Source organism: Oreochromis aureus, linkage group 14 (genome assembly GCF_013358895.1).
Source record: "Oreochromis aureus strain Israel breed Guangdong linkage group 14, ZZ_aureus, whole genome shotgun sequence".
Classification (NCBI taxonomy): domain Eukaryota; kingdom Metazoa; phylum Chordata; class Actinopteri; order Cichliformes; family Cichlidae; genus Oreochromis; species Oreochromis aureus.
The window spans coordinates 40,823,077-40,836,205 of NC_052955.1; the positions used below are offsets into that span (position 1 = coordinate 40,823,077).

Sequence of the window (13,129 nt, forward strand, 5' to 3'; positions counted from 1 at the left end):
TAGCTACTTAAAACAGAACCTAAACTGTAAAAAAGAAAAAACCTAAATTGAATAATGTGTATTATTAATATTATTATTTTTACTGTTATTATACAACTTGTAACTGACACTTATTTTCCATTATGTAACTTCCTGTATTTAGATTCTGTGGTCCTGGCAGTGTATTTTAAAGACTGAGAGTAAGTCATTTTAGTCAAAATCTCGGCAGCATTTAATGACTGACAACATGTAATGTTCAGACCACAGACTGTTTGCAGGCTCACTTTAACATGGATTTAACTCAGTTTTCGAGTCCTTTCAGCCTCATCCTGACTCAGACATTCACATCAGCTACAATATCCAACTGTGACAGTCCTTCCATCAATGTGACCGACCACAGTGAATAAATAAATGACTGATTATCAAAAACTTCATAGAGTACAAATAATTTTATTTAAAATCGTTGTAATATATTATCCACGGCAGACCTGACCACATTTGACTGCTTTCCAGCATACTTTATTCACGGTTCCTGTTCAGAAACACACACACACACACACACACACGGCTGCAGCTTTTCAGGCGCCAGCCGACCTCATACCTCATACCATCAACATGATCGCACCCAGTACAGATTTTAAGTCGACGGGGCATGATTGCGGATGCCGTGCAAGTGCGTCCGGCATCCCTGCACGGCACCGCAGACCACGCCCCGCCACAATCAGTCACGTAAACATTTTCAGTGAAGCAAACTGGCTGGCAGACTGACAGCATCGCCCCCCATGGAGGCACAGAGTTAGAAAGATGGAGACTTCAGATTTTGTTGTGATCTGATAAATCATTGGTGTGATCGCTGTCTTGGTCCTTATGCATGTTGTGCATGTTGACGAGTGAATGAGTGTAAAAGCGGCCATGTTTACACAAAATAGCAAACTAATATTTAAATGGTATTTCGGGATTTGTAAAAATGCAAATTACAGACTGATTTCCAATGTCTCCATGTGTTTTTATGTGTAATGTCTTTACTCATATTGGTAAATAAACTTTAGTGAACAGGATTTACAAAGAGGATATAGATCAAATTTAAAAATCACCTCTTCTTTTGTGACTCTGTGTTATTGTACCTACATATAACCAGTCCGGTCCTGTTTGGGCTCTAAAAATATGTTTACAGAACTATTGTTATATTTTTTGCAATTTCAGCTAAAAAAAGGGGGAAAAAAATACATTTTTAATGCCAACGAATTTTTTAACTGGGTAGATCAAAGATATATAAAAGTCACTTTGCCATAAATTGATTGCGTTGTGACAGGAATGCTGTTTGTGGCTCACGATGACTTGATATCTTTCGTGAGGCATACATTTGAAATATAGTTCACATATTATAGGCCAACAAGTCATTTACAGCAGTTCAAATACGGGCGATCACTTTTTGGCAAATACCGGAAGTCAGTTTTTGGCAGACTATCGCCTCCGAAGCCTTGGAGCCTGCCCCAATCGATACGTCATAGCTCGCAATACAGGAAGTAAACAAACCAGACCGAGGAGTTGACGCCGAGAAGCTCACGAGACCTCTCACTGAGTGCTGGACGGCTCGTGCAGGGTGCAGGTCTGTTTGAGCTCGCCTCGCGCTGTAGTTTGTTGAATGCATTTATAAGCAGGCGTCGCGCGCTCCTGGAGTAACGTGTCTTTGGAACAGGTTGGTATCTGCGTGCTGCAGCTCTCTGACAAATACAGCGCGGTATCTTCATTTCAGCATCTTTACAAAACAGCAGCACCGATGCCACTCATATTTCCAGCTACCTCTCAGCCCGTCTCTGCTGCTGTTATTGACGGAGGAAGCAGATAAAGGGCAGACATTAATCTTGACATCTTGCTCCGCTACTGTCACAGCCTGTCGGACGCACACCATCATGAAACAAATGACATTTAAATGGTCACATTTCTGAGCGGAGTTCGGTCTCAGCACGACAGTTAATGCCTTTTGGCTAACGCTAGTACCACCGTTAGCAGACGGAGCTTATTATAAACGATAAATACACACAAATGACCGTAGCCTAGCTACACCGGGTTAGCTAGTGAAGCATGTAAACGTTCATTTACTACCGAAGCACGGTACAACCAACGTTAGCTTTTAGCATACACGCGCTGGCTCAGCAAATAAGTGCCAGTTACGCATTTTATAACACTTCTTCTGTTTGCTGTCAATACGTGATAAGCATCGTGGATAATATGTTTGTGTTACACATTCATTCCTTTTACTTCAACTTAATCCCACTCTGCTTGCACTCAGCTTCTCGTCCTGTTTCCGATGTTACACTCAGTTATTATTGTTTTGGTTCTTTAAGGAGTGATGGTACCCGGCACGCCTGATCTTCACTTCTCCAGTTGAGGCCATTGAGACAGTAACCCCTGCAGCATTATGGCTGAGGTGTGGGGACAGAGGAGTTTGCTGGGCGTCGGTGTGGTGTTGGCCTGGCTTGTGCTGTTCCACCTGCTGGTCAACATCTGGCTGCTGTGTGTCTTCACCAGCCTGCTCTTGGTGCTCGGGGGCTGGCTCGGTTCACAGACTGTTCTGGAGTCCAACAGTGTGATTCACCTGGAGAGGTTTATCACCTGGGAGCAAGTAAGTCTATAATTAATGATGGTTTACTATGAGGTGCCGTAAGGGACATTATTACTGAAACGCTCTCACACACACTACTGAAATGTTAGCTCTCACACACACAACTGAAATGTTAGCTCTCACACACACTACTGAAATGTTAGCTCTCACACACACTACTGAAACGCTCTCACACACACAACTGAAACGCTCTCACACACACACACTACTGAAATGTTAGCTCTCACACACACTACTGAAACGCTCTCACACACACACAACTGAAACGCTCTCACACACACACAACTGAAACGCTCTCACGCACTCCACTGAAACCAGAGGCATTTCCGCTGAACAGGAAGTTGTTTCCTGACGAGTAAACTGATGGAAAAAGTGGTATATTTCAAAACACTACAAGGATGTCTACTCAACAACCTGCTAGTACAGCGGTCCCCAACCTTTTTTGCGCCACGTACCATTTATGGCCGACAATAATTTCACGTACTGGACTTTAAGTTGTCTTGGATAAATACAGTAAAATAAAACCAGTACCGCTACCAAAAAAAGAAGATTTATTCATAACACACGGGAAAAGACCCAGGGAAACCGAGTTAACAATATAAACGATATAAAAATAAAAAAACAATAAATACCCTGAAAACAATAAATTTCAAACTCAAGCCTCAACTCTTGCGACCCGGTACCAAACGACTCACAGACCGGCACTGGTCCAGGACCTGGGGTTGGGGGGGCTGTGCTTGTAGCCTAAGTGAAGCAGCCGCATTACTTAACAATATTTTAGCTTCCTTGAATCAAGGAATGGATTCAAGGTGCAACAGGGAATTAAATCAAGTATGTCCTGTTTCCCTAAGCTTTTATATTGGCAACTCAGTTGTTAACACTATTAATCAAAAATTCTAACGACATACAAGGAATATCAATTTTTAATAAAGACTTCAAAATAAGTCAATTCGCAGATGATACATCTATTTTTTTGAAAGATAAATACGTGGTAGAGAAAACTAAATTTTCTCTAAAGCTTCTCGTTTATCTCTCAGTATCAAAAAATGTGAACTACTCCCGATTCATACAAGCTCTGACTCCTCAATAGCTTTGGTTAGAGTTGAATCTAAAGTTAAATATATAGGGCTGATAATAATATCTAAAAAACCCAATTAGCAGAGAAGACACTAATATTTCTAACTGTATCATGGAGATGAAGAAATCACTTAGCCACTGGTTAACCAGAGACCTCGCTATTTTTAGCAGAAACATCCTATTTAAAGCTGAAGGCATCTCCAAATTGATTTATCCTTGTCACTCTCTATATATCTCCTCTAAAAACATTAATAAGGCTAACACAGTTATTTTCGAATTTTTGTGGAGGAATAAAACCCATTACATTGAAACATCTCAGCTTGTGAAGGAATACAATAAAGGTGGTATCAAAACTCCAGAATTAGAATTTATGGTTGGCACCCTTAGAATTAAATGGTTAAAATCTGAGATAATGAGATATACCCACAACTTCTCCCCATAATTAAACCTTATGGAATCCTAGGGTAATAACTGAAACGCCTTCCTATTCAACTGAAATGCCTTGGTTTTTCAGTAGTGTGTGTGAGAGCGTTTCAGTAGTATGTGTGTGTGAGAGGTAAAGTTTCAGTAGTGTGTGTGTGTGTGTGTGTGTGTGTGTGAGAGGGTTTCAGTAGTGTGTGTGTGTGTGTGTGTGAGAGCGTTTCAGTAGTGTGTGTGTGTGTGAGAGCGTTTCAGTAGTGTGTGTGTGTGTGTGAGAGCGTTTCAGTAGTGTGTGTGTGTGTGTGTGTGTGTGAGAGGGTTTCAGTAGTGTGTGTGTGTGTGTGTGTGTGTGTGAGAGCGTTTCAGTAGTGTGTGTGTGTGTGTGTGTGTGTGTGAGAGCGTTTCAGTAATAATGTCCCTTACGGCACCTCATAGTTTACAGCTTGATTTTTTTAAAATATATATGGATGTGATTATAAACAGTTTGGGCTAAGATAACCATAGACTCCTCTCATTCTCACTCATTATGGTATTATTAATTTTCAGATTCCAAATTCTGAGAAGGATGAAAATGATCTGGACCAGGAGATCCACAACACAGTGAAGAAAATCATCAGAGACTTTGTCACCTCCTGGTACTCCACCGTGTCCTCTGAGAGTGCTTTTGAAACAGAGATTGAAGAAGCCATGATCTCCATGGCCACGAGGCTGAAACTGCGAGCAAGAACAGCTGACAGGAAGGTGCTGAGCTTTAAAGGCTCCTGAGCAGGGAGCTTTCACAAGGTCTAAAACTGTGCTTGCAAGAATTTTCTGTAGTTAATATGAAGGGCAGGCAAACAACAAGTACTTGAAGAACAAGTGTTTGTATTAACCTGCTTACAGTTGTTGTTGTTCTGGATGAGGAGCACTTGTAAATCTGTATTAAAATCTGTAAAGACATTTCCCAAAGTCTTGGATGGTTAAAACCATCTATTAAAATAATGTCTACAGTAATTGTTCCACCAGTGTTGATAAGTGTTAGTAAACAAGACTGTAGCTGGGTAAATATTTAAAAAGGTGTGACCCATTACCACAGGTCATGTGACTGTTGAGGAGTTCTTTGAAGATGGACTCAGACAGGTTTTTTTAGGAACCAGAAATGCACAGACCAAATGAAATGAATATATATTGTCCTCTGAGATTTAAACCAGGACCTGTTAGGACCCAGTGTCCTGCTGACAGTGCTGGCAGTAGCTTATACTCATATTCCAGGTTTAAGGTTAACTCTGCACGATTAATACCTTTTATTGGCATTGTTGTAGCGCCTTGAAGACTGGACTTTTGACTCATCGGGGTTATTTAACAGTCGCTGACTTCAACATTTGAAAATTTGGGCATTTTTATTGATAGTACATTATTGTAACAAAATGTTTACGACAGAAAATAAGAGAAACCGCAGTAGTTCCCTTTATGTAACAGCTCAGACTCTGAGAACCGTGAGCTCTATAAGAAGCACTGTGACACATTGGCAGCAGGGTCCTGTGAGTTCTGATTTAGACTTCAGGTAGTTCAAATCCTCACATGAAGTATTTCAGCACATCGACCAACAGCTCAGCACCGGTCTATGGTATTCACCACAGAGTTGCTCTAACCCTGTCTTCTGCCTATTCGATCTTTGTCAGTGTCACTTTGGTCATTTTTCTTACATCCAGCATAAAACAGAACGGACTGTTTAATTGTGCCATCTTACAAGATGATCAGTAGTATTTGCCGCACGAGGGGTCACACCGTTATTAGTGTATGTTATTTTATATTTGACCATTAACAGCAACGTTCACAGGAATTATTAAAAGATTTCTTTGCTTGTAAAGAAACTAAATTAACATGCAGAATTAAAAACAGAGAATCAGAGAATTTCTCTAATGGGTCGTGTAAATGTGTGATTTCTGCAGGAACTGACCCAGAGGGTCCTCGATCTGTTCAGCTGCCATCTGCAGGACTACATCAAAGCCAAGGAGCTGGTGACCGAGCAGCAGGTGTCTCTGAGAGCAAATCGAAGCAGCGAGAACGAGCAGCTGTGGAAGGCTTATTCCAGCATCAGCACCCCTCACCTCGCCGTGACCAGTGAAACAGTGGAAATCAACTATGTTAGAGCAGTCACAGACTTGCTGCTGCATGTTTTAGTGCCTTCACCTCACTTGGAAACGCGCACTGGACGGTTTGTGGTTGGAGAGCTGATAACCTGTAATGTCCTGTTGCCTCTCGTTGCCAAACTGTCTGACCCTGACTGGTTAAACCTTCTCATACTTAAAATATTTGTCAGCCAACCGCCAGAGACAACAGAATCACCAAATTCATCCCCGCTGCTACCCTCTCCACCTAATGACCCAGAGGTCGCTCCAACATTGCAGACAGCACATGTTCCTCAAAAGAACAGCGACGTTCCTCTGCAGAGAGCGGAGGCTGAAAAGATCAATCACACAGAGACTGCCACGCCCACGCCCGCTGCCTATGATGTGCCCGACTCTGCGGAGGCGGACTTTCCACAATACAGCGCTGAAGAAGATGAAACTGTTCGACCCTTTTTAAGGCGTTACACAAGAGGAAGCAAGTCAAACCCATTTTACCAGGAAAATGACTCTGACCCGGATTCTCCTTTGGCTGATTTTAAACGCAGTTCCAGTGATTCTTTGGTCATGATCGGACAAGATGATGGTCTGGATGACAGTAGGAAAGATTGCGCCACATGTGTCGAGACCAACGACGGGTTGGATTTGGAGGATGTTTGCCACAGTCCAGTGGATGGCCAACCCAAATTCGTGCTGAGTTCAGAATTGGAGGAGCAGACTAATGGCTGTGTCCTGCCATCGCTCAGCACAGCAGAGGGGGGCTCCAGTATCAGCAGGCTTCATTCCTTGGAGAGAGAAGGAATCGCCAACAGAGGCCTTATGGGCGCAGAGCAGACTGGGGTAGTGAATCCCAATGAGCTGAGTGTTGTCAGTACATTGCAGTGCTGTTCCTCTGTTCCCACGTTCAGTTTTGAGCCCCTCAGCAGCCCCGAGGGACCCGTCATCATCCAAAACCTCCGCATCACTGGAACCATCACGGCTAAGGAGCACCGAGGCACCGGCTCGCACCCCTACACACTTTACACCATCAAAGTAAGGACAATGTGTTTGTGACTTTGATACGATTGGGGTCTGGGATGCGGGGCCTCCCTGCTGCTGTGGAACCGGTGGTGGTCTGCTTGTCTCCACCCCGGGAGAAAGGGTTACATCTCCTGGGTCTAGGTGCAATTTCCCCCTCTGGGGGCGAGGGTATAAAGTGTTTTTGGGGAGTGTGATTGTGTGTACTGTGTCCATTTGTCTGTCTTTACGTTGGGTGAGTGCTGTGTATTTGCATATGTGTGCATGAGGGTGGGAATGCACGTTTGTGTCTGCGTGTACCTGTTCGTCTGTGTCTATATGTCAGGTCGGGTCTCAGACTCCGCCTCTCTGGGAACATTCTAGGCCCTCCAAAGTATGGAGGCCTATCTCCCCCCATCACACTCCCTGCCGGTGGCTGATGCCCTCAGGCGTCGGTGCGTTGGTGGTTCTTGGTGTCCGGGGCTGGGCGCTCAGGTATGTACCGGCTCACTCCCGGTGGCTGCTTGGCGGGGCCCGGCGCCCTTCGCTCGGTCGGGCCTTTTCTGGGGTTGGGGGGCCCTCAGGCCTCCAGCCTCTGGGCCTGGGGCTCGGTTCACTCTGGCGCAGCTGGCTGCCTGCAGAGCCCGCGGCACGTCACTGCAGCCCCCTCTGGCTTCTGCTCCGTGGCTGCTGAGTGACCCCACGTCTGGGGCTCTCCTCAGCTCTTCTCAGGGGGGTGGCACAGATGCCCCTCCGATGGTCCTCCCTGGGCTCTCGCACTCTGGAGTCTTTGGATGTCTGGGGCCTGGATCTCCTCCATGCCTGCTTCATGCCCTGGGGGGAGGGGGCTATGGCTCCCCACACCATCTAGCAGATCAACAACATTCAATATTTAGCATTTACTGTTATTTACTGTTAGCTAGGTTAATGCGATGGTGCTGTGTTTATTATGTTGCTCTTTTTTTGCTTGTTCTCCCTTTTTGTTTTTTTTTCCTCAACAGGTGATCCAGGAGATATTTTTTCTTTTTTAAGTGCCCTTTCTCACTGTCCCCCTTCCCCTCTGTTTTTCTTTTCCTTCATCTTTCTTTCTCCCTTTCCTATCCCCCAGTCAAGTCTGTCCCATCTGTAACAACTGAAAAAAAAAAAAAAAAACATAAATAATAATTAAAAAACAAAAAAAAAAAACAGGGTCACAAACTTCATATTTTCCTGCACTGACTGATGGGATAGCAAATACAGTCACAAACATTTGGCCTGTACTGGTGGATTACTTACTATCACTGGGATATCAGTGAAGCCTTACAGTTTGTTTTTTATGTTTACAGTATGAGACAGCAATGGCTTGTGAGAACCAGGCAAGCATCCAGGCAGGCTTTGAGGATGCAGAAATCGTACAGACGGGCTGTGAGAATCCATCTTCTGCTCAGTCTGTAGCCTATCACATGGTCAACAGACGCTACAGCGAGTTCCTCAATCTGCAAACACGACTGGAAGAAAAAACAGAACTGAGGAAACTCGTCAAAGGTACAGAAGACGCGTCAAGTTTTATATTTTACTCGACATTTGAAAAGCAGTGTTGCATTAGACCAGGGGTCGGCAACCCGCGGCTCCGGAGCCGCATGCGGCTCTTTAGTCCTTATTTTGCGGCTCCGGGTGGTTTGGGAAAATAGAAGTATTTCGCTGAAGTGCATTTTATTTGTGTTTAGTTCTTTTTTTTAACTTGTAGTTCTAAATTGGAAGATTATTGTGATTTTGAAATATAAAAATAAAATTATATCTTATTCTTTTTTTCATCGCTCAAAATAAGCGTCACACTCGCGGAAGCCGGTGTACCCGCCGAAACGCCGTGCATTTATCGAGACTTTCAACCCCAGGTAGGCCAATTATGGATCTTTGGATCCACATTATATCGGCAGCTGTCCTCCACCGTGAACTATGTTAAAAACAAACACCGCTCACGCCTCACAGATGACAGCTTACAGTCCTGCGTAAAGATGAAAGCCCCGATTTGCAGACGCTGTGCGCAGAGGTTCGGGACCAGAAGTCTCATTGTAAACATATCACGGCAGACCCGACGATGTTTGCATGAACACGCTTTTCAGCATCTCTTTATTGACCACTTTTCACACACGGTTGCTGTACGCATACAGCCGGCTGTAGCTTCGCAGCTCACAGCCCGACAACACAACAGCAGAGAGAGCACAGAGTTTAAGGCGGCGAGGCGCGATTGCGGGTGCCGCTCAGGTGCGTCCGACTCCCATGCAGCGGCACTGCAGACCACGCCCCGCCACACACATTAACAAGGTAAAATAGATATTTAGGCAGAATTTTGCAAATATCTATTTTTTTTAGCGGCATAGTGCTTTTTTTTTTCAATTACTTTTTAAAAGTCAGGTCAAGGCTTTTGGAGCCTTGACCTGAAAAGGGTGGTGGCTCACAATGGTTTTTGTTTGCTACATGGATCATTTTAGTTCAGCTGGGTGTCTTTCCTTTTGTTATATTTCTTTAAGAGTTCAAAATGTGTTAATTACATAAATAAAATGTAATTTTCTCTGTAGCACTTCATGGATTTCATAAGCAGCACACCTTAGTTTCTCTGTGGATTCTTTTAAAAAGCAGTTAAAAACCTTTCTGTTCAAACAAGCCTTTTGTTGATCTACGCATTTTATATTCTTTACATTGTTTACATTTGATCTTTTACATTGTGTATAAAGTCTATTGATTGTATTGTTTATTTTAATATTTGTATACAGCGCTTTGTGACTGCCTGTCTGTGAAAAGCGCTTAATAAACTTTACTTACTTACTTTAGTTGTTTACACAAAGCACAAAGGTAAAAAACAATATATACAGTGTTATCTTCATTTTAGATTTCAAAAAGTATTTGCGGCTCCCAGTGTTTTTTTTTTTGCGTGGAAACCGAGTCCAAGTGGCTCTTTGGGTGTTAAAGGTTGCAGACCCCTGCATTAGACCTTTGAGAAACTTAGAGAGTTTGTTTGTTTGAGTCTGACTCATCTGATCTTTTTCCAGGCGTGAAAGGTCCAAAGAAAATATTTCCAGACATGCCGTTTGGAAACATGGACAGTGACAAGATAGAAGCCAGGAAGGGCCTCCTGGAGAGCTTTCTAAAAGTCGGTGAAAAACTTTTCTGTATTCCACTCGTGTTGTTTGTTGGCCTGCTGCTACATTTCTGGTGGCTTCTTTTGTTTCAACCTTTTCAGCAACTGTGCGCCATCCCTGAAATAGCCAACAGTGAGGAGATGCAGGAATTTCTCGCTCTCAATACAGATGCCAGGATCGCCTTTGTCAAGAAACCTTTCATTGTGTCACGCATAGACAAGGTGAATATTTCATTCTAACATGAGTGAGTGACACATGAGTGTTTATATGGAAGAAATAACCTGCACTGGTTTGACAGTTTGTGATGCCTCGTGGCAGCTGTTGTTGGGATTTGGTGCTCGATAAATAAACCTGAATAAATGGAATTAATACAGCTCATACGTGTTTACTCGTGCAGATTGTGGTGAATGCCATTGTCGACACCCTGAAGACGGCGTTTCCTCGCTCAGAGCCTCAGAGCCCCACAGATGATAATGACACTGAGGTGGATGGAGGCAAAATAGGTGCCGATAAGAAGACCAGGTGAGACACACATGCAGGCTTTTTGCAGTCTTCTTACTCTTGACTTGCTTTTTAACCCGTCTCAGTGAAGCATGCTCCTTCCTGCACCCCCTGCGTCTATCTTGTGATCATCTCACCATCAGAGCTAGCTAACAGCAATGCTGTGAGGACTGACTTTTATGTTTTTTAGAGTAGCTGCTGCACAAGAGTTTGAGCAGGTCATCCACGAGTCAGAAGGTCAGCGGTTTGAGTCAGGTTAGGTCACAGAAGTCAAACGTATTTTTTAATTTTTGTGCTCCAGGTGCTGAATGTTTGTTTTTCTTACAGATGCAACATTTAGCGATACACTGTGCATTTCTATTTGTACTTTTATGACGTCTTTCCCAACCCGTCCTGCCTTAGACATTGTCATACTGTATACCACCTGTATAATGTAAAAACTGAAATAACAGCAGTAGAAATGGAGAAACAAACAGATCAACTCTGAACAAGGGGAGCCTTGGAGGTCTTGGAAAAGCAAAATGGCACCACAGTTATGATCTGAGTGCACTGTGTGTGTGTCACCAGTGCATTCAGCTCATAAATCTGACTGCAGTTCTTACTGAACTTTTACTGACACACACTGATGCAGAGCTGTTGTTCCCGACAATGAAATCAACCCAGACTTAAGCTGGGAACACTGAAGAGGCCCTCCATGGTTTCAAAGCTGAGTGAGACGCCTGTTCAATAGTATGGATCTTTACTGGTTTAACACATCACTTGTCTTTGTAGTGGGGATGATTGCGGTACATGACGGTTATTACTGTGTAATAAAAATCAGGCTTGTTTTAAGTCAGGTTCAATAATTGCTTGAGTTGTTTTCAGTCATGTTTATTGATGTGTGTTTTGTTTGTTTCAGATCTCGTCTGAAGTTCTCCAGTAAAAACGTTCCCTGTATGAATGGCTCAGACATGAGACCTCCAGTTCTGTTCAGTATGGAGCAGACCAGCACAGTAAGCAACTTCCATCACAGCTCGGGTGCATGCTTTTGAAATGATGCAAAAGCTCAAACTATGGAGCTTCTTTTGTGCCTTTATCAGTGAATCAACCAGACTAAGTTAACAATGAATTAAAATATGAATCTACATGTTTTGTAAATGCAGACCTTCTGTTTGCTGATGATAAGAATATTGTATAGCGGACCAAGAAACTCAAAGAAGTCCGGTCGCTTTTCTTTCCAAAGGACAACTTTTTGCAACTTTCTGCCTTGAAGCAGATGGCCTCTGGCAGCAGTAGACCAAAGGGCTGCCACTCCTGTCAGCTAAGGAAACAAGGTCATAATTCATATGGGCTCACCAAAACTGGACAACAGAAGGGCGAAAACAACATTTCTACTGTGGCATTCAGATAGTCGGGGCTAAGTTCGATTCAACAGTTCAGGCTCGTGGTGGTGGTTTAACCGTGTGGGCTTTTTTTTAGAGGCATACCTTGGGCCTCTTACTGCCAACTGAGCTGACCCTGTCTGTGCCTTTATGTCGATAGTGTGTCAATGGCTGCTCCCTGCAGGCTAATACAAAATGTGTCACAAAGCTCAAATCATCTCAAAGTCATTTCCTTAACATGACAGTAAGTTCACTGTGGTCTCCACAGTCTCCAGGAGAGGAGGAACAGGAGATTTACACCTGAAAACCCTCCCTGAGCCTGGTTCTACCGGAGGTTTCTTCCTGTTAAAAGGGAGTTTTTCCTTCCCACTGTCCCCAAAGTGCTTGCTCATAGGGGGTCATATGATTGTTGGGTTTTCTCTGTATTTATTATTGTAGGGTCCTCCTTACAATATAAAATGCCTTGAGGCGACTGTTGTTGTGATTTGGCGCTGTATAAATAAAATTGAATTGAATAGCTGCAACCACTATGTGACTCCATCATGTCAGCATGGACCAATCTCTGAGGAATGTTTCTGTCAACCTGCTGAATCTGTGCCATGAAGAACTGAGACAGTTCTGAAGGAAAATGGGATCCAGCCCCTTTGCTTTCACTGAATGTTATTAAGTGCAAACCTTTTCTTTTGAACTGTATTATAGAGGACCGTACCAAGCTGATTAAAGTTTAAATAACTATTAAAAAAGACTCTGTTCTGTGATTCCAGATGTTGAATGGGATGTCTCTGGGATATTTGCAAGCCTTTATCAATGAACAGGAGAAACAGACCATGAAGGATGAGACAGAGAGAGGGACCTGTGCAGGATTAAGAGAATTTGGAGGCCATCTGGATCTCAGGAAGAGTCGGGAACATGGTAAGGACATGGGCTAATATTGGCTTCACA

The 13,129-nt window shown here is 43.5% G+C and overlaps 1 protein-coding gene across 6 annotated transcripts in view; it reads left to right on the plus strand.

The window, feature by feature from the left end:
- The first annotated feature begins 1,503 nt into the window (after positions 1-1,503).
- The window catches only part of snx19b (sorting nexin 19b), a 55,941-nt gene continuing 44,315 nt past the window's right edge, over positions 1,504-13,129 (plus strand). For 5 of the 6 annotated variants that reach the window (XR_004198919.2, XM_039622634.1, XM_031730541.2 and 2 more), the window contains exons 1-10: positions 1,513-1,678; positions 2,328-2,605; positions 4,649-4,843; positions 6,034-7,242; positions 8,532-8,730; positions 10,236-10,336; positions 10,427-10,546; positions 10,723-10,847; positions 11,725-11,818; positions 12,952-13,099. Coding sequence is in view for 5 of the 6 variants with exons in the window: in XM_039622634.1 (XP_039478568.1) it covers positions 2,402-2,605; positions 4,649-4,843; positions 6,034-7,242; positions 8,532-8,730; positions 10,236-10,336; positions 10,427-10,546; positions 10,723-10,847; positions 11,725-11,818; positions 12,952-13,099 (2,395 nt within the window). In the remaining variant the exon portion in view is untranslated. Of the gene's footprint in view, positions 1,679-2,327; positions 2,606-4,648; positions 4,844-6,033; positions 7,243-8,531; positions 8,731-10,235; positions 10,337-10,426; positions 10,547-10,722; positions 10,848-11,724; positions 11,819-12,951; positions 13,100-13,129 lie in introns of all 6 variants that reach the window. The other variant, XM_031730533.2, reaches the window with a different exon arrangement.